This window comes from Manduca sexta, chromosome 18 (assembly GCF_014839805.1).
Source record: "Manduca sexta isolate Smith_Timp_Sample1 chromosome 18, JHU_Msex_v1.0, whole genome shotgun sequence".
NCBI lineage: Eukaryota > Metazoa > Arthropoda > Insecta > Lepidoptera > Sphingidae > Manduca > Manduca sexta.
The window spans coordinates 1,964,831-1,985,511 of NC_051132.1; the positions used below are offsets into that span (position 1 = coordinate 1,964,831).

General features: G+C 37.6%; 1 protein-coding gene across 4 annotated transcripts in view; it reads right to left on the reverse strand.

Moving 5' to 3' along the window:
* The window catches only part of LOC115447089 (G protein-coupled receptor kinase 2), an 82,173-nt gene that overhangs the window by 15,617 nt on the left and 45,875 nt on the right, over positions 1 to 20,681 (reverse strand). For all 4 annotated transcript variants that reach the window (XM_037439832.1, XM_037439833.1, XM_037439834.1 and 1 more), the window contains exon 3: positions 123 to 235. In XM_037439832.1, coding sequence (XP_037295729.1) covers positions 123 to 235 — 113 coding nt within the window. The remainder of the gene's footprint in view (positions 1 to 122; positions 236 to 20,681) is intronic.

A 20,681-nucleotide genomic window follows, 5' to 3' on the forward strand; every position in this document is an offset into this window, starting at 1 on the left:
TTAAACATCAAAATAAATGTATTAAATTAAGAGTAAGCGCATCTTTAGTTAATTTGGCCACCTTGTGGCCCTTGCCTACCAAAAGGTTGCCGACCGTTGGTATAGAGTATGCAGATACTCACCGCATCTAGAAAGTTGTTGTACTTGTGGTACTCAGGCCTGTTCCGCTCGCAGAACTGTCTGAACAACAGCTTGCCGATCGGCTGCTGGTCTACCACGTAGTCGTAACCTACATCTGAAACAAACGATAATCATTCATCATTTACCATCCTACTAATATTATCAATGCGAAAGTGTGTGTGGATAGATGTATGGATGTATGTTTGTTCCTCTTTCACGAAAAAACTACTGAACCGGTTTGGATGAAACTTTACAGTAATATTGGTTATACATCAGAATAACACGTAGGCTACAATTTATAATGATTTTGTGTAATTTGGTCATAATATAACGATACGTATCAAGTGTAGAAAAAAAAAAATTTTTTTTTTCGGAAAACTCCTTCACGCGGACGAAGCCGCGAGCAAAAGCTAGTAATATACATATATTCACGCATTATTGAATTGTTTGTTTGCGTTTAAAATTGTACCAGCAATAAATCTTTCTCTTTCTTACTTATTTTAAAATTTACGCTGTAAACCATATTGACTGCCGTAAGACTTCATCAAAAATATGACGACCGAAGTTGACATACGACCTAATTTCTGCATGGTTATACCCTTTCTAAGGAATTCTCTCAATCATGAATGTAAAACCAGAGTAAACTTAACGCGTCATTATAATAACAACTAGCAATTGTTTAAAAGATCACGGATCATATAGTTGTACTCCATTTGCATCACAGTATGCTCCATGCTACAATATGCTACCCACAAACGTTCTAGTTGAGTTGAAAACAATTCAAATTATCAGTAAAGAACCGTTCCCGACATTTCTAAACGTAAGCCTATTATGAACTTCGACTAAGTATTATTCTAAACAAAGCTATTGAGAATTGTTTTATGCGGTTGCTTTTGAAAAGAGGGTAAATTTTCATGAATCTATGAGGTAAACATAATATTGAAACAGCTACACGTTATTTTTAAAAGAGAAAATAATATTCTGTAGCATGGGGGTGTAAGCAGAGAATATGTTGCCACAATGTTTTATTCTAGAATAGATTACTATGGGTCTTTGATTCCGACAAGTCTTTGACACGGGCAAAGGCCCATCCAAGGCCTAGTATTTATTTTGCTGTTTTTTCACATCTATTTACCCCGCTGTGCACGTCCTTTAAACATCACAAGTTCATTATTTGATAAACTATCCCCCACAGTTGTTTGACTAGCGAAAACTTCTTCAAAATCTTTGTTAGAAACGTCTAGAACATTCGCCAAGTTATCTAGTACTTTGTTTCGTCCCATCATGTGTTCAACTTTCAACAGGTTAACAAGCATACCTAACATACGAACATTGTTGACTAGACCTCCGCCAAACTTTACAAACATAACTCAGTCTATTTCTATACTAGAACTGCTAAGTAGACTTTAAGTAACCTTTACTTGAATTTTTTTTTTGAAAAGAGACATTATAACAAAATATTAATTACTTGATAAACTTATGTAATACGATTTCCAATTAAAATCTTTGTATTTGTACCGTTCAATATTAAATAAAAAAATATATCGCCATATAATTAAAACTATTGTGTACAAATGCTGAAATGTTGAAAATAATTATTTCTTATACTGTGTTTATTTTGTATGTTGGAGTGATTATGTAAAAACTGTATTTTAATAAGTGTTTTAATATCTAATTGGGACCTTATTCACATTGTTATACAGCATTACAAGACGAGCTTAATGCCTAAGGCACTCATTACAACACAGAATGATCCAGAAACAAAACAATCCAATCGTTTAATACAAAGCCTGTGACGCAAAATTTATCTAATTCTATCATTACTAAACACAATTATCGTAGCAGCTCTACATTATTCAGCGAGAGTAACAGCACACGCCAAAGTTACCAATTCAAAGGTTTATAAATCCTTAATTTTTCCATTAAAAGTTATTCGTCGCTCGGTAGAGTTTTGGGGTACGCCACGCCGGTTTACACAAAGCAAATAAATAACTGACACAAACGTGCCCCGAGAGGTCCCGTCCTTCAGAGTGGTTAGCAGGGATGAAGGTCCCGCTTGTTTAAAACAATTTGTTGTCAATTGTGTACGGGGAAATTCAATGAACGATCCAAATTTTCGAAGCATAACATAAACATAACATCACGCATTTATCCCCGAAGGGGTATGCAGAGGCGCAACTAGGGCGCCCACTTTTCGTCAAGTATGTTCCGTCCCATGATGTGATAGGGGGGCGAGCCTATCGCCATATCGGGCACAAATTCCAGACTCCGGGCTGATACTGAGCAGAAAAACCCAAATATCACTTTGCCCGACCCGGGATTCGAACCCAGGACCTCAGAGCGCTATTGTACCGGACATGCAATACAACTACGCCACCGAGGCAGTCAATTTTCGAAGCGATCGCGATAATGATCCAGTTAGCATAGAGTTTATGAAATTATCTCTCTCTCACACTAATCACTGCAACTCTGTACACATGGTTTATGACATCAAGCGATGAAGTTCACCGAGTTAAGGGTATTAATCAGTCTTTGAGGCCTCAATTAGACGGAGCAATTTTCACGGCACGCACGAGTCTTCAAAAGGTTAAAATTATGCCTCATCTCAATGCAATGATATGAATTCTAGCCTGCTTAGACGGGAGAGGTTGGTCTCAAACTTGCTGCAAGAAATTCCTTCCGTATATTTGAAGCTTAATCCCCAATGACGAATATTTGACACGATTTTAGATTATTTAGTTTGAATTTTTGATAGTAGTCATTTTGTCAGATACAAAATATATCCTTCACTACACTACTATATATGCAAAAATGTCACGCAGCATCTCTACACAAAAAAACGCGATGAATCATAATCTAATCTCTTATCTCGGAATGTATTCGCAATTCTCATCCATATCCGCGTCTCGGCGCCTCGGAATATGCCTGAGGCTGCAATTTACTACACTTTCTAATATACATATCTGTATTTGAGATGTGTTTTATTTTGGAACTGATAAACGTCCGACTACTTTGTGTATGGATGGGTATGTATTGGTTTTATAACTCAGTATCCAATCTCCAGGTAAATCGCAATAGAACCATCCTTTATTAAACTCACATTGCTGGCGAAATTTGAGTGTTACCAGTGTAAGGCACAGGTTCTGCCTACCCCTGACAAGCCTTAAGGCGTGATGCTATTTATGTATACATACTTTGTGTATTTTCTTATAGAATGAGTAATATAAATAAATCTCGAATCATGGGCAACGGTATACTATATAGAAAAGAGTTTTAGAATTACAAAGTACTCAGTGATTTTGCTTTAAAATCCTTAATATTTTCATTACTTTTAACGTCTTTCAAAGCAGAACTCGTAACGTTTTTCGGTAAAAGCAAGCGAACGTAAGCCATTTCCATGATATATATTATTAACTTATGCTCGTGGTTCTACCCGCATGAAAAACTTTTCCCGGATAAAGTCCCGCTTTATATTATTCCGGAACAAAAACTATAGTACTCGGGAATAATGTAGCTTCCTATTAGTGAAAAAAACATCAAAATGGGTTCAGTAGTTCCTGAGATTAGCGCGTTCAAACAAACTCTATTTGTTTATTGAATTGAAAATATTAGTATAAATTTCAAATAAGTATATTTTTAAATTAAAGTAAGGCAATAACATCTAGATAAAGTTTCATACAAAAATACGACATCAAAACAGACAAACCGTAGAAGGAAAGAACCCAACCAATCCGCTAAAACATCCACAATTGGCACTAAATACCGGCATAATATGGACATAATCTGGTTCTCTTGAGCACCGTCCACCTGCCTCGTTCAATCTAGTTGAGTGGACGATACCCGTCGAAGCTGTAGCTGGCACCGTGCCAACTGCCAACGGACCTCACGCTTTGAGTCCAAAGCAAACTATTCAACATATTCTGGCACGAGGAAATGATTACATCTAAATTGGTTAATTCAGCGTATACTGAAAAGGTCAACGGGTACAATGCTTTGGTAAAAGTCATCAATTGTGATGGTCTGGCCTTGTTACTGGCATTACTTGGGAAATGTTGTTCCGTATTTTCGTACTCGTATCTCAAAAAACATGATGGCTGGAATATATATTAGTTATAAAACTTATTGATTGAGAATTATCTAACTAGTGGTGGAAGGTCTCATATATGTGAGAGATCGCCTGGGGAGGTACTACCGTCTATTTCTGTCACCGAGCAGCAGTGTGTGGTCATTTTTGTGTTCCGGTTTGCAGGACATTGTAGCCAGTGTAACTACTGGACATAATAAGACTTAACATCTCATGTCTCAGGATGGCGAGCGCAGTGGAATGCCAAACAATACTTTGTAAATCAAGGTGTTGGATGGTGTTTCTGTAGTTTACGGACGCTCGGATCGCTTACCATCGGGCGAACGGCAAGCTCGTCTCGTCATTAATAAAAATGAAAAAAAAAATTGTTAAACACTGTTTTATTTCAACTTAACGTTAAGATACGAGGTTGAGAAAGAAACATTACTGTTTAAATTATTGTCTACTAAAAAATTCTTAATACAGTTGTATGGTAGATTTGATTATGACCCTTACGGACAAAACTAAAGGGGTAATTAATAGCAATAATAGAAAAGGAAGCAACATTCAAACGCGACATACAAAAACAACTTAAAATATTCATAACAAATTTACTTGAAAAATGCCTTCACTAATACACCAATTTTTAAAATACATAATCACTACATAGTATAAAACAAAGTCGCTTTCTCTGCCCCTACCTTTGTAGGCTTAAATCTTTAAAACTACGCAACGGATTTTGATGCGGTTTTTTTTAATAGATAGAGTGATTCAAGAGGAAGGTTTATATGTATAATAACATCCATTAAATAGTGGAGAAATATTGCACCCGTGCGAAGCTGGGGCGGGTCGCTAGTAATAAATAAAGTTTACATAACACGCCATGATCCGTACAGAAATCGCGAACTGAAATCAAATATCGCATAGTACAAGATGTGTATCGACTAACCCCACCCTCCCCTACACTGTAGGTCAGGGCGGGCGCGTAACACCGGGATCAGGGAGCTACAAGACTATCGCATTTATTCAACATTAAATAATAATGGACGCCGGCAACTTTGCCTGTGTGGGTATTACGAATAAATATAAGTAATGGAAGTTCTATATTTTTATACACTGTTATTACTTCGATTAGTAAAGTTTTTGAGCAAGGAATACATAAATTGATGCAAGGAACTAACCAAAACTATTATGATTTAGATGTTACCGTAAAAAACATTTTGTAAGGATCGAAGAGTCGTAAAACTAAAAAGCTTGCATTTGGAATCAACTTGATGGTGAGTAAAGTATAATATTTACTTTTAAACCACCATCCAACCATCCTCAACTATGTTGTCAAATATTCAAAACTTACAAAATCGGTCAACAGATGTCGCTACAAAGTTTTCTACTTCGCGGAAAATCGCGCCCTTAAACTATCAGGGGGCGGCGTCAGGGATAGTGAGGGGGGTCAGAGGGAGCGCAACAGCGGCAATCACTCACCGTTGTCACGGGACGAATGTTTGATTACATCCTTTTGTGTAATAAAAAAGGGAAATGTTATTCGCTTTGACAACTTTTTTGCGCTTGCGAGTTTGTTTCGCGCCGGGATTGTTTTCGATTCGACTTTCCATTCGGGTCTGCGTTCTATTATGTTTGCATGAGGATAACGACTGGGGACCGACCTCTGGAGGGTTGTACGAATCATGGCGGTCCATAAGAAGTAGCATCAAGAATTTTGCCAATTATATACGTAAGGTTCGTTACGTATGCTCTACGGAGATTGTCAAAGGCAAAATAGATCATACCAGCATTCTAAAAGTAGGCGACAGTAGCGACAATTTTCTGGCTATGCGGTTTTGCATAAGGGTGATAAACATATCGTATCAATTACTATCTTCTATTTAAAATAATTTCATAGAATTCTATTGAACATCTGATGCCTTTTGCATTAGCATAATATACTAAACTAGTATTGTTCTACCGCAAATATATGGTAGCTACCATTAAGCATGACGTCATGATATTCTAATGTACTATTTAGATGTTTTTGTTACTAATTAATGCAGAAAAATAAATAAAGTTTATTCTACGCAAACGTTGTTATACCCGTGTCAATAATCCTCTCCGTGTAACGTCTTAACCGAAAGTTTCCTTCTCATTACACCACATTCAATGCCATAGGGACAATATCCCCCGCACAACACTCATAACATTGATAAATCGCCATAACTAACGACATATAAAAACCATCGCAACTGTAATTATGTGGATGATGGATCGAGGACGACGGGGGGTCAAACCCCCTGGCCAAACTTCGACGAGATCGATGCGTGAATTTAATACTTTTAGCTTACTGCTAATATAGATATATAAGATGTTTTTGGGTAACTTTGGTGAGGGAAGGGAATGAATCGATAGTTTGAAGATGCATTCAAGTCTAATTTGCGAGACAGCAGCGTGGCTGATGCCTGCTACGAGAATCTCTCACGTATTGCGAAGCGATACTACACCTTATTTTAATTTGTCTTAAAATAATGTAACAGGTTTTACCAATAAAAATATAAAATTCCAGCTCAATATCCAACCTATTTTAAGCCAAAACATTAGACCGGACCATATCCCTTTTTCACAAAGTTGCCACATGAAAAGAAGCCTTAAGATCCGAAGCCGGGCCCCCGTAGCGCTCACCAGACTACGTACCACACACGACTATACGACATTTACTCACGATTAATGGTGCATTAAATATCGTCACCGATTCGGCGCCCACACTAATCGGATTACCGAACGCGCCCGTGGCGGCGCACTTTCCCCCCAAATACGATGGATATCTTATCGTTTGTATTAAGATTAAGGACCACACTGATGCTGTACATTATTCACTTGAAATAAAGACCAGTTTCTCGTGTCTTTTGCGCAGTGTTTCACAGTCGCGGTATTGAACGCCGAATGGCGACATCGTCTGGTGTTTAGCTCCTAATTCGCATACCAGTATAATATCCAACGTGCCTATATTAGTTTATGCAACCGAATAGCGAATCGATTAAACCTTGATTGTGCATCGTAAGCTCTTATTGAATTGATAAATTGAATGCTACCGGTTTTTGTTGGACTACACTATGGTTCAATACATAAGCGGCAGAGGACCTAGTTGTTAAAATTTCTAATACAACGTAAACAGTTGTTTTAATTATATTGCTAAACGATTTCGTTGACGAAGGTACCCAATATTCAACTGTTCCTTTTAGACTCCTAACAATATCAAGTAACTGACTAACTACTAACAAATTCTGACTGCCAATCCTCCCATCGAACCCAGATCCTCAGCTAATTAAAATTGGTATTGACCCAGCAAAGTGATATTTCGTTTAGGACAAGAACAGAGAAGTCAACTTTACAACGCCGGCAAAAAAATCGCTATCATCTCCGCGAACTGCTATACGTGAGCACTCAACTAAACAAATGGAAATTAATTACACCAACAAAACAATAGACGACTGTTGTTTTCCTATATTATGTAACGTTTGTTGAACGCGAGGTCGGATGCAGGCGAGTGCAATCGGCCACTTTTTATACGAGTCAATGACGCAGAATAGAGGCAATTCTTATTACGTCAACATATATCGGCATGTAGAAGTATTTCGCAATCAAATGAGAGATAGTAAGCCACGCGAAAGTCCATAAACCGTTCAAACACCATTCGAACTTTGTAATACAAAGCATTTCATGAAGTTACACTGGGATCGTCATCCTACAACAGATGCTAAGTCTCATAATGCTCAGTGCTTGCAATGTTGCTTGACGGCCAGAAAACCTACTCAGCTCGGCTCTCACGAAAGACCCACAACCAATAAACTTTCAACATCAATCCCATTGTCGAACTATAAAAGGAAATTCTTTTCCACTTATTCGCCCTTAAAAGCCATAAACCGTGAACATTTCGGTTCGACCTTGCTGCTCCCGTCCGACCCGATGACGGCGCCGCGCTCGCGTGCCCGCGTCGCCTGTCACCGCCCCGCGGCTGCAGATTCGATAAAACACCCTCTGATATTTCCTATCCCTGATGTAATTATACCGCTAAGGTGTTGCTGATAGAATCATAGTACCAATGTTTACTTTTCAACAGTAGTAGTCTCAACCAGTGGCGGCTTTTAGGGGCGAGCGAATTGAGCGTGCTCAAGGCGTGCCCTGCGCATAAAGTGGCATTGCGGGATATCCAACTATGATCATTTTCTTCCCTTAGGCCATCACCCTATTCACCAAAGCATCTTACTTACGAAATTGTCGAAATCCGGAACTTTTTTTAGAAACCACACGGAGCTTCGCGCTAGAACTGACATGGGGCAAACAGAAACAAGACGTTCAGATATTCCGTTCAGAGCCTCACGTTACTTAAGGCCACTGGTCTCAACTAATGCGAAGGTTTGAGCGAGAGACACTTACGAGCCTTCTTTATCTGATTGCTGAAGGAGAACCAAGTGTTTTCTTTGTTTCCCCTGCAAGCGCGAGGCTCTAGGTAGTTGCTCTGTTCGCCACCCTCGAGGCCGCCACTACTTTTCCGGGATAAAAGGTAATGTGTTAATCCAGGCATCCAGACATGGCCTGTGTGGCAAACTTCAACCAAATTCGTTCACTTTCGGACTCTAGTACTAACTAAGATCCGATTATTATATTAATAAATACCAATGCACTGTAAGCTGCAATCAATAATCGTCCTTCCGTACCGGACTATTAATTATCATACGTTGCTATCAATCTTCGCGATGTCAATCTTAAATCTAGAAAGCTATCTAATCACCAATCACGAATGACGAATACCACTCCGTTCAAATTCCTACCGTCTACCATTGCGTATAATTTTTCTTTATCTATATTACATATTAATATTTTAGATCACTATTTTGTGTATTTGTACGTCCAGTTCATCATAACTGAGCTTAAAAATTCTATACTAACAAAAACCCGATTAACATACCCGCGATGGATTTAAAATAAAATAAAATGCTTTAGTCATCATGAAGGCGAACATAGTTGCACTTATGATAAGTCAAGGTACATAAGAATATTTAATTATTACTTAGATAAAGTCCCTTATACAAACTAAAGACAATTTATATTGGACATAAAATAAATAAAAGTCTAAAAAGTAAATAAAGAAGCCAGCTCGAGCTGGCAGAAAATAAGAAATAATCTTAAGGCGATACCTCAAGGTCCATTTTCATACATTTTGTTTCGGCTTTAATCTGGGTAACTAAACAAGTATTGGCAAGTAAAGAATTTAAATTCACGTCTAGTTAGTGATTAGTTCTCGCAGTTGAAAGAAAAATGTAAAAATAATTAATAATCATGGATATTTCTGCCTTTAAAATTTCGTCATATTAAATTTTAAAGACCGAAATATCCATGATTATTAATTATTTTTACGTTTTTCTTTCAACTGCGAGAACTAATCACTAACTAGACGTGAATTTAAATTCTTTACTTGCCAATACTTGTTTAGTTACCCAGATTAAAGCCGAAACAAAATGTATGAAAATGGACCTTGAGGTATCGCCTTAATAAAGATAAAGGAACAACGCGTCGCGATCCACACCGGTGAGGACGATAAAAACCCTAATTAACCTACCAGCCTTTGACTAGCTACCTAAGCGATGACTACTCGAAGAAGAAAGGCAGAAATAAACTCCGAAAAGAAATTTAAAAATCTAGTAGACACTTAGTCCTCAAACCAAATCTTTCTGCAACATGCAAGAATATATAATGCGTTTGGATACCAATTAGAAAAAGAAAACCACATAACACAGACTAACATAGATCAATGGTAGACACTCGTTATCGCACCATCAAAAACCCACCACAATAAGCTCATCACCCATCCAGGTATTAAAACGATGACCCACATAAAACCATCGCCTGTGGGGAACCACAGTTGATTAATTAATATCTAATTGCTATCAATTGTCCTGAGAGCCGCGCGCCGGCCCGCCACACTATTTATAAATGACACACATACGATAGCGGTGAAAGTGTATTAAAACTTATTATTTAATTGTTTCGCCTTGTAGGTGTGGTATGTATAGCTGTGGACTGTAAGTTTTGGGTTCCAAAGATGGACACCTTGTGAGTTCAAAGAAAGGCTGGTGGATTTCCAAAAATGCCGATAATACTTTGATCTGTCCTGCGATGAATGCGTTTTGTGGCTCCACCAGTTGCATCTCTACGTAAGCTTCGCAGAAATACAGAGATATTATATTTTTATTATTTTTGTTATATTAATTATAGCACGCCTTATTTCTTAACTACAAGTTATTAATGAAACCAGAAGTTCTACTTATGGTAAGCTCGCTACTTACTCTAAGTTATGGATGGCATCGTTTCTGTCTATTTTCACGCGGTTACCATAAGACAAGCCACGATAAAAAACCACGACTCATACAAAATCTCCTTTTTAGATCGAGTAAAAAAAAAACAAAAAGTTTAAGATCAAAACAAATCGAACAGTTGCGTTCTCTCAATTTTCTTCCCAATCAATTAACGACTGGCCTGTTGTAACAAATCGAATAACGCAAGTACAAAGGAATCATCTGGGAAAGAAACAAAAGTTCCCCGGGGAATAAATAAAATGACGCGAACAAAATAACAATGCACAGCAAAGTTTGCCGTTCTCGTATTCGGTGGACCGATTTATTACTTTGCCCATGTAAGTTTGCTTTATAAATATATTCAACTGACATAAAACTGCGTTGCTAGGATTTTCAGTAGGAAAACAAGACTTTTGACGTCTTTTTAAAACATGACATGAAATGAATACGTCGGGCAATAGATGGTAAACATCCCGACTATCTACAAACAATACCATCCATCGGATTGTCAAGAACTTCATGGTTTTTGTACTGGACTTATGAGATAATATTACAGGTACTCTTTTTAAAAATCAGCGAAACGAACCCTTTTATTAATCACACAGATCAAAATAATAAATTTTTCATTGGAAAAGTATTTTACGTATTGTCTTCCACAAACATCTTTCTACTATTTTCTATTACTTTTATTTCAATTGTACACAAACAAAATTCAAGGTTTAGTAATTCCTTTTACTTTAACTTAACGGGCACATTAAACCTTTTGTAGAAAAGGGAACGCCTTCTTTTAACAGCCCACTGACGACTATTTGTCGGAAAAAATATTTGTACGACAAATAGTCGAAGTATTTCAGCTTATGTTTACGCGAATGTTCGACATTGAAATAAATCATTTTTTCGGATTTTAACGCAGTTTCTTATATATTTAATTTTAATTAGGCACCGACACCAAATAATTTTTAATTAATATTTCCATTTGGTGGTAAGTATAGGACCTACATACTGGTTATGGTAATGTTAAATTATATTTTATTTCGAGTGGTTTTTGAAAGCTGATTAACTTTTTGTTAAAATGTTTTTATTTATTGCTGTTTTGTGTTGACTAGACTGCCTCGATCGTGTAGCTGAGTCACGCACGAGTTACTATCACGTTGAGGTGTCACACCTTTACCTACCCTTAAAAAGGGAAAAATATGTGATGCTATGAATATAACATATTATATTATGTAAAAAGTAGATTCAACTAAACCTAACGCATAAACGCCACTGAAAATGTCACAGAAAAGCAAAATTCACAATGTCGATTAAGTTATCTAAGTAGACGACATAGCTATTCCAGTTATTTTAGTTTATAAACCAAACTTCCAAACTGATTTTATAAATATTTCTATGAGATCAATTTCGAAGCCTATCCTTTGAAATATATATTTTTTCCAAATCAACTAACAAATAACTGAGTCCTGAGATAACAAACATAAAAAACACGAATCTTATCCTTCTCTTTTAATTCGGTTAAAAAAATACAAAATAATACAACTTTAAAATTAATTATATCGAGTAAGCAGTCAAAATTATCACCCGATTAAAAGTCATCCGTGTGTGGCGTCTTTCACTCAAACCAATGTCCTGTGTATGGAAAACGAATTAAGGTTTCATACTATTGTATCGGAAATTAAATGTTTGCCGATGAAACCTGTTTCTTTAAAAAGTAAATAACAGCCTGCGTTTTTTCGTCATAGACAAAAACGTATATTAAATGTTATAAAATGATAGACAACTTAAATTAGTATACGAAGCCGCCTAAAGTTTACTAAAAATCTCTCAAAAAAAATTCAAAGATTTAATATTGAATCATTTCTTATTAATCCGGATATAGTCCGGAAATCGTCGTAATTAAAACCGTCGCTAGGCTCTTTGATAGAACCTCTCAATAGACGCAAAACCCATCACCAACATAAACACTGCGGTAGTTAATTAACATCGGCTGTCGAACTGTTTCATTAGCGAAAGTGATCAAGACTCGGTAGTTTGGAGTGCTCATCAAAACTTCACCAGCGCAAACTTGGTGCAAAGTACTGGCGCGCCGTCGGACATCGGAAATGGGGCTTAATGGCCTCACGTGTGTGCACCCACGCTGGACTGAGGGAGTTGAATTAGTGGTATTTGTGATATTCCGGCCTAGGTATTTGTGCAGAATACGGGCGATAATAATAACTTTTAAAGGACAAATAGAGAAATTAACTCAATATTTGGGAATACAGAATATTTCAGGTGACAGTGTTTCATTTCTTATGCAAAATGATTTCTTAAATTATCGTAGTTTAACGTATTTGTAACACGACCATATGGACGTGTTATTATAAATGATAATTATTATAATAAATGATCTAAATTCACCCATTATCATCGAATCCATTCTACATTCACAAACAGCGGATCGCGCTCCCTAAACCGACAAACCAAATCCGCACCACCGCGACAGGAATAATATTTATTCGTCTCATAAGCGGGCGATGGCGTGTTCTAATTCCGTCCGACACGGCCGGTTCATAACGTCCGATTAACTCCACCATACACGACCGAACACCGGACGGTCGTCACTTACGACCGCTTTATTATAGCTGATAGTGCCAGTGATCTCTCAATCGTAAGTGCCAATACGGCTGGCACTTGGCACAACGGTAATGTGCTGTCGGATTGATTCACTGTGTTTGACGATTACTAATTTAATGGTGTTATTATGTTGTGAATTATTTTGTTGTGATGTGTTTATGTAATTGATTGGGATTATGAACGTGTTGTGGAGTTTGTTGGTATTTTATGGCAGAGAGCCAGTGAACGAGGAAGTGAGATAGCTAATGATGGTCATCGACGCTTATGGATTGGCGATAGAATTGTAGAATTGGTAGTCTGGTAACCTTTGAAAGATGGAATAAAAAATGTAATGAGGAGGGTCGCGAGGCTCTAGCAATGCCACACAATGATTGTTTTCTAACCGAATTTCGGCCACGGAGGAAGATCTCGGCAGACATCAGCCAGTTACGCATGAGATATTATAGTGCACAAATGTGTGCGCAATAAACAGGTGCACTCTCTGTTCCTTCACTCTCATATCCGACATGACCGGAAATAGATCGGGCGCAACACCAACGGCTTTACTTGCTTACAATATGAAACCTATCGCAGTTTACTTTACCTTTTTTCTGAAAGAGAGTCCTGTATAGAGACAGTTCAGTTTTATTTTGATATAATAATTATCAGGCAAATGTTTGCATAAGTACTGATCAATAATGACGGTATTTAGACGCCATTTTAAAATCAAAATATTGAAGGCAATGAACGACAGCAGCAACAAACAAGCAACAGCAACGACAAAAGTGGACTACCATGCCTGACCTTTTTGCTTACATATTCCCATTAGTTTAGCGCCAGTCTGATTTAAGCTTAAAATCTATTTGTACCGGAATTCGATTCTAAGGTTGAACAATTGAAAATAGTTTGATTTTTCTTCGGGAAGTATTTTAATCTACAATTTTAACATACTTACACCACTGCTTACCTCTTTAGAGATAGAAAATAAAACCTTCGCAAAAAAGAAACAAATAGAATAACCAAACGATCGCACCACACCATACAGGTTAACAAAAAATTACAACAAAAAGGTAAAATAAACGTTACTTGTATGCAGGTTACGCGATCGGCTGTAATGTCTATTGCCACCCATCCATACAAACACACAATATGTTGAAAGTAATCGGGAGAACTTCCGATTGTCTCCCCGTTGTTGTTATTTTTATGTGGTGTCTCGCTCCCGTGTATCGGTACATTTTAAGTAAACTCGATTATTCTTTAAATTATTCTACTATTGTTATAATAATATTATAGCTTTATTTATTCCATACTTAGTTAATTAAACATGCAATAAGTGACTTAATTCTTTTAAAGTTATTTTTGTATGGACTCCCTTCGGGGAAAAGCCTCCTCCAAGGAACTCCACTTATCTCTATCCTTCTGAAGAATAGGAAGAAAGAGAGACAAAGCCAGACCAGCCTTAATAACACTTACTATTGTTAGTCTATCTTTAAATTAGTTTTCAAATTCATTTGCTGTCAGATCTAGCGATTGTAAAGTTTTACAAATAATGTGGTACACACCTGTAAAGGTTTATCACCTAGTATAAGAAAATTCATTGTATTATTTGTAAGGTTATAGTGGTAAAGCGATGGTGTAACTATTAAATAAATAAATAAATAAATGAGACTTAACTATCTTTCGAGTTAAATTATTTAAATCCTTTCTAATACTCAATTATGCTGTAAAAGGATTCTGTGTGCAAAATTCAATGCTTTTTAATTTAAACACCAGCAGTTGAAACTGTATGCTTTCAGTCCGTCAGTTTATTTTTTTTATTGAGTAGAGGATGCTTATTAATTCCTACATTGAATCTAATAGGTTTCTTCTTAACTGCGTACCAAAGTCAAAGAAATATTTCCATTTTATAATCTAAAAACATCCTCAAACCGGTAGAAAAACTTAAAAATTCAAAAGAACCTCCTCATTCGAATGCATAACAAAACACTCTTTACAACATTAACCCTACGATCAAAATTCAGACGACCGCTCCACAAACAACTTAGCACGCCGACGCGTCTTCTAAAAAAATATGCAAATAGAACGACAAAACAACTAGCCATCGGTAATGTATAGAGAGGACTATAAATCTCATCCATTTATCATAACGCCGAGATATTATCTCGTTAGAGGCGACTGCGACCTCCTTACGGAGACAATGCTCTTAAGCCGGACGCACGTCTGCGGATTTTTAAACGACAGTGCGTATTACATGCGTTTTTTATTGTATGGACAGATGAGCTAGCGATTCACCTAGTAAGCTATCTAACAACAATAATAGTCAAGCTCATAAAAGAACCCAACCACCCTCGTTAGTAGATATTGTAAGACCGAATTATAGTTCGAAATTCCTGTATTTAATTACAATTCACGGCCAAACTTCGCTAGTGGCTACTCGTGCAAATAACACACCTAAGTATAAGTCATTAAACCAATTAATCCACTAATTATGTTTTTATGACAAATTCCTAAGCCAGTCAGGGGCATTAGCGACTCGATCTAAAAGCGATGCAAACGCAAGTCGGCAGTGTGCGGCAGACAGCGCGGCCGGCGGAGGTCGCCGCAATACTATGGCGGCGCATTATTCAAAATCAGATGTCCTAGATTTTTTTTATATCGAGCTCACCTCTGACCTTCGCCGCGCGGTCTGTTAATGCGATGACTTGAGCATTGTGAAAGCCGTGTCAAAACATCCACGTCTGATTCAATTCTGTGGGGTCTCCGAGTGTGGACCTTATTCCAATGTATTTTTAAGGCTACCTTTGCTAATTATTGTGTGGAATTTGTACACGGTGTGAGTGATTTGCTCTCTTTATAGCATACGTAACTGTTACTTGCAAATAACTCGCGTAATACTAATGTAAAGTGAATGTTCTCATTGATTAAACATTTTCGGGATCTGATCAGTCACAGATTACGCTCTTCATACAAACGAAGTTTCTAACCGACTTCCAAACACAAGGAACGTCTCAATTATATAGTGTATCCTCGCGGATATCGACCACCGTACACAAGGTGTTAAAACCCGCCATAGTGGCCCACGTAAGTGTTGCGTTCCGGGATCAGCCTGTGTATATCCGGTTCCAACAGGCCGGCATAATTGTGTCGACAGCCGAGAGGTAATCATTTGTCGTCAGTCGTTTGGACCCCACTCCACTTACCATCAGATGCAGTGGAGTCACTTCGAAGTGGCTGAATAAAGAAAAAATATTTATTCTTTTGTGATGACAAAGAGAAATGGGCAAACGACTAGCAATTCATTAGGACGACATCGGACTGTTACATCATGCCTGTTAACATTCAAACTTCATCAAACAATATTCCCCTGTATTTGACGCGTAGTTAGAGAATATTGTGACGAAATGAAGCATCTGTCGTGAATTAAGTGATTTTACGTAATAATATTTCTCATATATAGTAAAAATGAAATTATAGCATTAATTACGCTGACACGGTTAGTTAACATAACAGAATGAATGTAGCCAGAGGTAAACTTATTTACTACTTACTAGAGCAATCGCTGCTCTGCTCTTCTGCTTAACGGTTTTTTATTTTACCCAATTTGAAACGGAACATAGATTAATCCAATACCCAGCACCACTCAACCAAAACAAGTCTCGTGTAAATTTCAATTAAAAATATCAACTTTACATTTCCCGACCCGGCAATCGTACCCAATATGTCACTGGCATCACTGGCTAACCACTACGCCACTGAAGCGAATACATACCCATTACCCATTCACAAATACCTATAATACTAAACATTCAGTAAATAGGTACAGTCAGCCACAAAAGCAGCTGAACAAATTTAAAACTCCAAATCGCCTGTACACGTTAAATTCGATTTAAACACTTTATTCTTGGTGTGAAATAAAGTATGTATATTGTATTTATGTACCAAAAGTGTATATCCGACATGAAGTTTTGAATTCGTTCACCTACTTATATATATGACTACAGGCTCAGCGCCGCGCGTGTGATTAAGAGCCGTGAGATCGAACCCCGGATGCGAGTCGGTGTCTAGTGCCAATTACATGGAGTGCCTCCTCGGCTCCGGCGAGTCAAGAACTCGGTTCCTGTCGTCGAGTGATAACAATCTCCCGCAGTGCATGACACTCTGCGCTGTACTCTGATCTGGTTTTACATGATACAGTAAACAAGCGGATTTGAACTAACATCTTCATAGGAACCCGGTTATGTGACCTAGTGACTCCTTTGCACCTGATGTTATGTGAAATGGGGTCTAGATAGAATGTCGAGGACAAGAATTTATCCTTCGCTAGTAGACACAATAATGCCGACATGTTGTCTGGTTATACACGGTCCGATCCCGGAATGCGATACCCTCGTGAGCCATCGTAGCGGACCTTACACCTTGTGTGTGGTGGTAGATATGGGTGGACACAAAAAATCTACAATCAATATGATGTCCCCTATACTAGTGGCGTAAGGTAAAATTTTCCGAAAAGGAACATGACACAACATATACGTACTAGTAATATACATAAAAGCGGCTCGCAAATCCTTTAAACACAACCACAATACCTAATCTTGAGTATTATCATCTTTGAACGGGCTACTCTATTGTATCCAGTCTTCAGCAGCATGTAAATATTTCCATGCAGCAACAGCGGCGCGGCGTTAAGCTCTATATTCCCTGGAAACTCGATAAACTCGTATCTGTTGTCAACGGGTATTAGCGCCGCTGGACAAGGGACATCTTTACGCTTGCAAACAACATTAGCAGTAAGGAGATTATGGAATTCTTCTGAAATAGTCCTTTTGGATTTAGTTATACGTATGTTATTTGTTTATATTCTATATTTGTCCAAATGTGTAAGTAAACGATTTCGGAGCGTTGCAGTGACGTCAACACGCACGAGTACAATCCTTGTTAATTGCTCAAACAATTAGCTCCTAATGTCAGAACGCATCACTGACCAAAGTCTCGGCGGGCATAGCGTTTATTTATAAGATTTTTTTAAAATCCACACAATAATAAATAAAATAAAGCTTTGTAATTTGGAAGAAGGTCTAGCTATGAAATAACAGTTATAGCAAACTGTGACATCACCAAGTATCTACTGTCATAACGTTGCGGTCGTGAGAAAGAGATAGCACGATAGCCTCACCATACCCCGATTTCTTTCACAACAATATTTCACATATGAATAACTGATTTCACATAAGTATTTCTTATTCGTATTATTTTCTGTTACGTATAAAAAAGATGTATAAAATCAAACATGACTAACTTACTCTATCATAAGACTTAACAATTGCCTCAGAATGACAAGCGCAATACAATGCCAAGCAGTGCAAAATTCAAAGTTCGGGAGGGGTTTAATGTGTTTACGAGCAGTCATGAAAGTTACAATTGGGCTCTATTTTCGTTATTCAGTCTAAAAAAGACCCAGGACCTCTAGATTTAGCGGACGGCCGGTCGGATGGCGAAACAAACGGACGTCGGCAATCGATTTATCTACATCGGCTAGTTATTATTCACACGACGGAGGCGCGCGGCGCGTGTCTTTAGCATTTAGCGTGTATTCATCTTGTATTGTCAATAAATGGAGGCTATTCAGACGTACAAAATGTACATTCGTCTCATAGGAATATCGTGTAGTCGGTCACCTTGGCTTGAACTAATAAGTCTTTGGTGGTGGGAATCATCAAATTTTACGAACAGATAAAAAATTTAGATTTTTAATTATTTTAGAAATCAAGGTCAAACCGTGAGTAAAAGCTGGGCCGTAACCAAGATATCTTTCTACAATCGTTAACGCTAATAGAAAACAAAAAAACATGTGTAGGAATCACATATAGTAAAGATAAGTCTATAGTTAGAATATGATACTTGTATGTCATTCTCACACATTACGTTAGCGTTAACGATTGTAGAAAGGCATCACAGCTACAACCTCAGTTCCTATACAGAGATTCTCGTCTACGTTCCCATTAAAAGGCGTAAAATATAATTCCTAAATACCTTTTAAAAAAACCTTTTTAACACTATTACTACACAGTGACTACACTGAGCTGATGGTATTTGGTACGCACAATTTAAAGGCCGCTTGTTATCGCACTGATTGATTCCGGAACGCGATACACTTACGCGGGCCACAGTGACGATTACACCTTATCTGGTGGTCGCTATCCAGTCGCATACAAATACCCTAAATAACTTAACAGTCCATGTTTACGTCCTTAACAATTTAAACAGCATATTCATTAAAAAATACACCACACTTCAAATCCATAAAACTTCGACATGCCATCACTTGCGCCATCCACTTAACTCTGGCATGGTACGTAAACTTTTATCGAGTCTCGTTGGCTTTAAAACCATTTATCTACGAGATTTTAAGAGGAGCACTAATGGCCGCGCGAAGACGCCCGCCGGAGTGCATTCAAATGTATGCATCTTGATTATAATCTCGCGTAAATGAGTGAGATGGAACGGCTATCATACACTGACTTTAGCACGCGGTTTCAATCGCTTTGACGTCCTTTTGCGAGTTAGGAAGTAGCCTAGAACGCTTGGGTATATGTAGCTTCCTATTAGCAAACGAATTCTTCTCATATTAAAACTGCTAAAAATATTAATAACATTATATATTGTTACCGTACGATCTACTTACTGGTAAGTATCAAAATATATTACTTTTTATATTTGCAGTTGGAGCCGCAGAATAATGTGAGCCAGTAAGTATACAACCATTTCAATTAAATGAATTAAGACTAATGATTTTTTATGTTTACGCGAATGTTAAACATTGAAATAATATTTTTTCCGTATTTATGTATAATTGTAAAATGTAGGTTGTTGATATTGTAACTTAAACTTTTCGGACGATCAACACCTCAGTCCACCGTGACCATAAGTGCTGCAGTCTTCGAAACGTCTGGAGTAAATTATTAAAAAAACCGTGATAATATAAAAAAGAACGAAAGTAACTAACCGCCCTAAATCATAAAAAAACAGCTCAAAATACCGTAGAAACAAGTCACCATTATCGCCCAGTTGACAATTATGGAAATGTGTATCACTAAGTGACTTCGCGCTATCATCTAAGGCGGTGTAGCCGTGCCTTTAGCACATTACCATCAGATAGCCATCACGCAGGCGCCGCGGCGCCTAATTGCGATATCAAACCAAGATTTAAGGACTAGTCCTAGCTGCGACGAGTCGTAAAAACGGGCGAATAACTCGCCTGTTTGTAGACAGTAGTAACCAGAACTTGTTAGAAAGCTCTAAAGTACTAAACTAGGCTCGGCAATATGAAATATCATAATATGTTAAGACTTATAACGCCCATTTGACGGTAGAAATAGACAATGCGAAGCTACCTTTCTTAATCGAGCCTCGCATACGAAAATTGCATGACGGAAAAATAGACAAGACCATGGTAGAGACAGCCATTAAAGTACCTGAACAAATTTAAAACTTCAAATCTTCTATACGCGATACATTTAATTGAAGTCTTGTTATTTCTTTGTGCGAAGTAACCCTTTTATGTT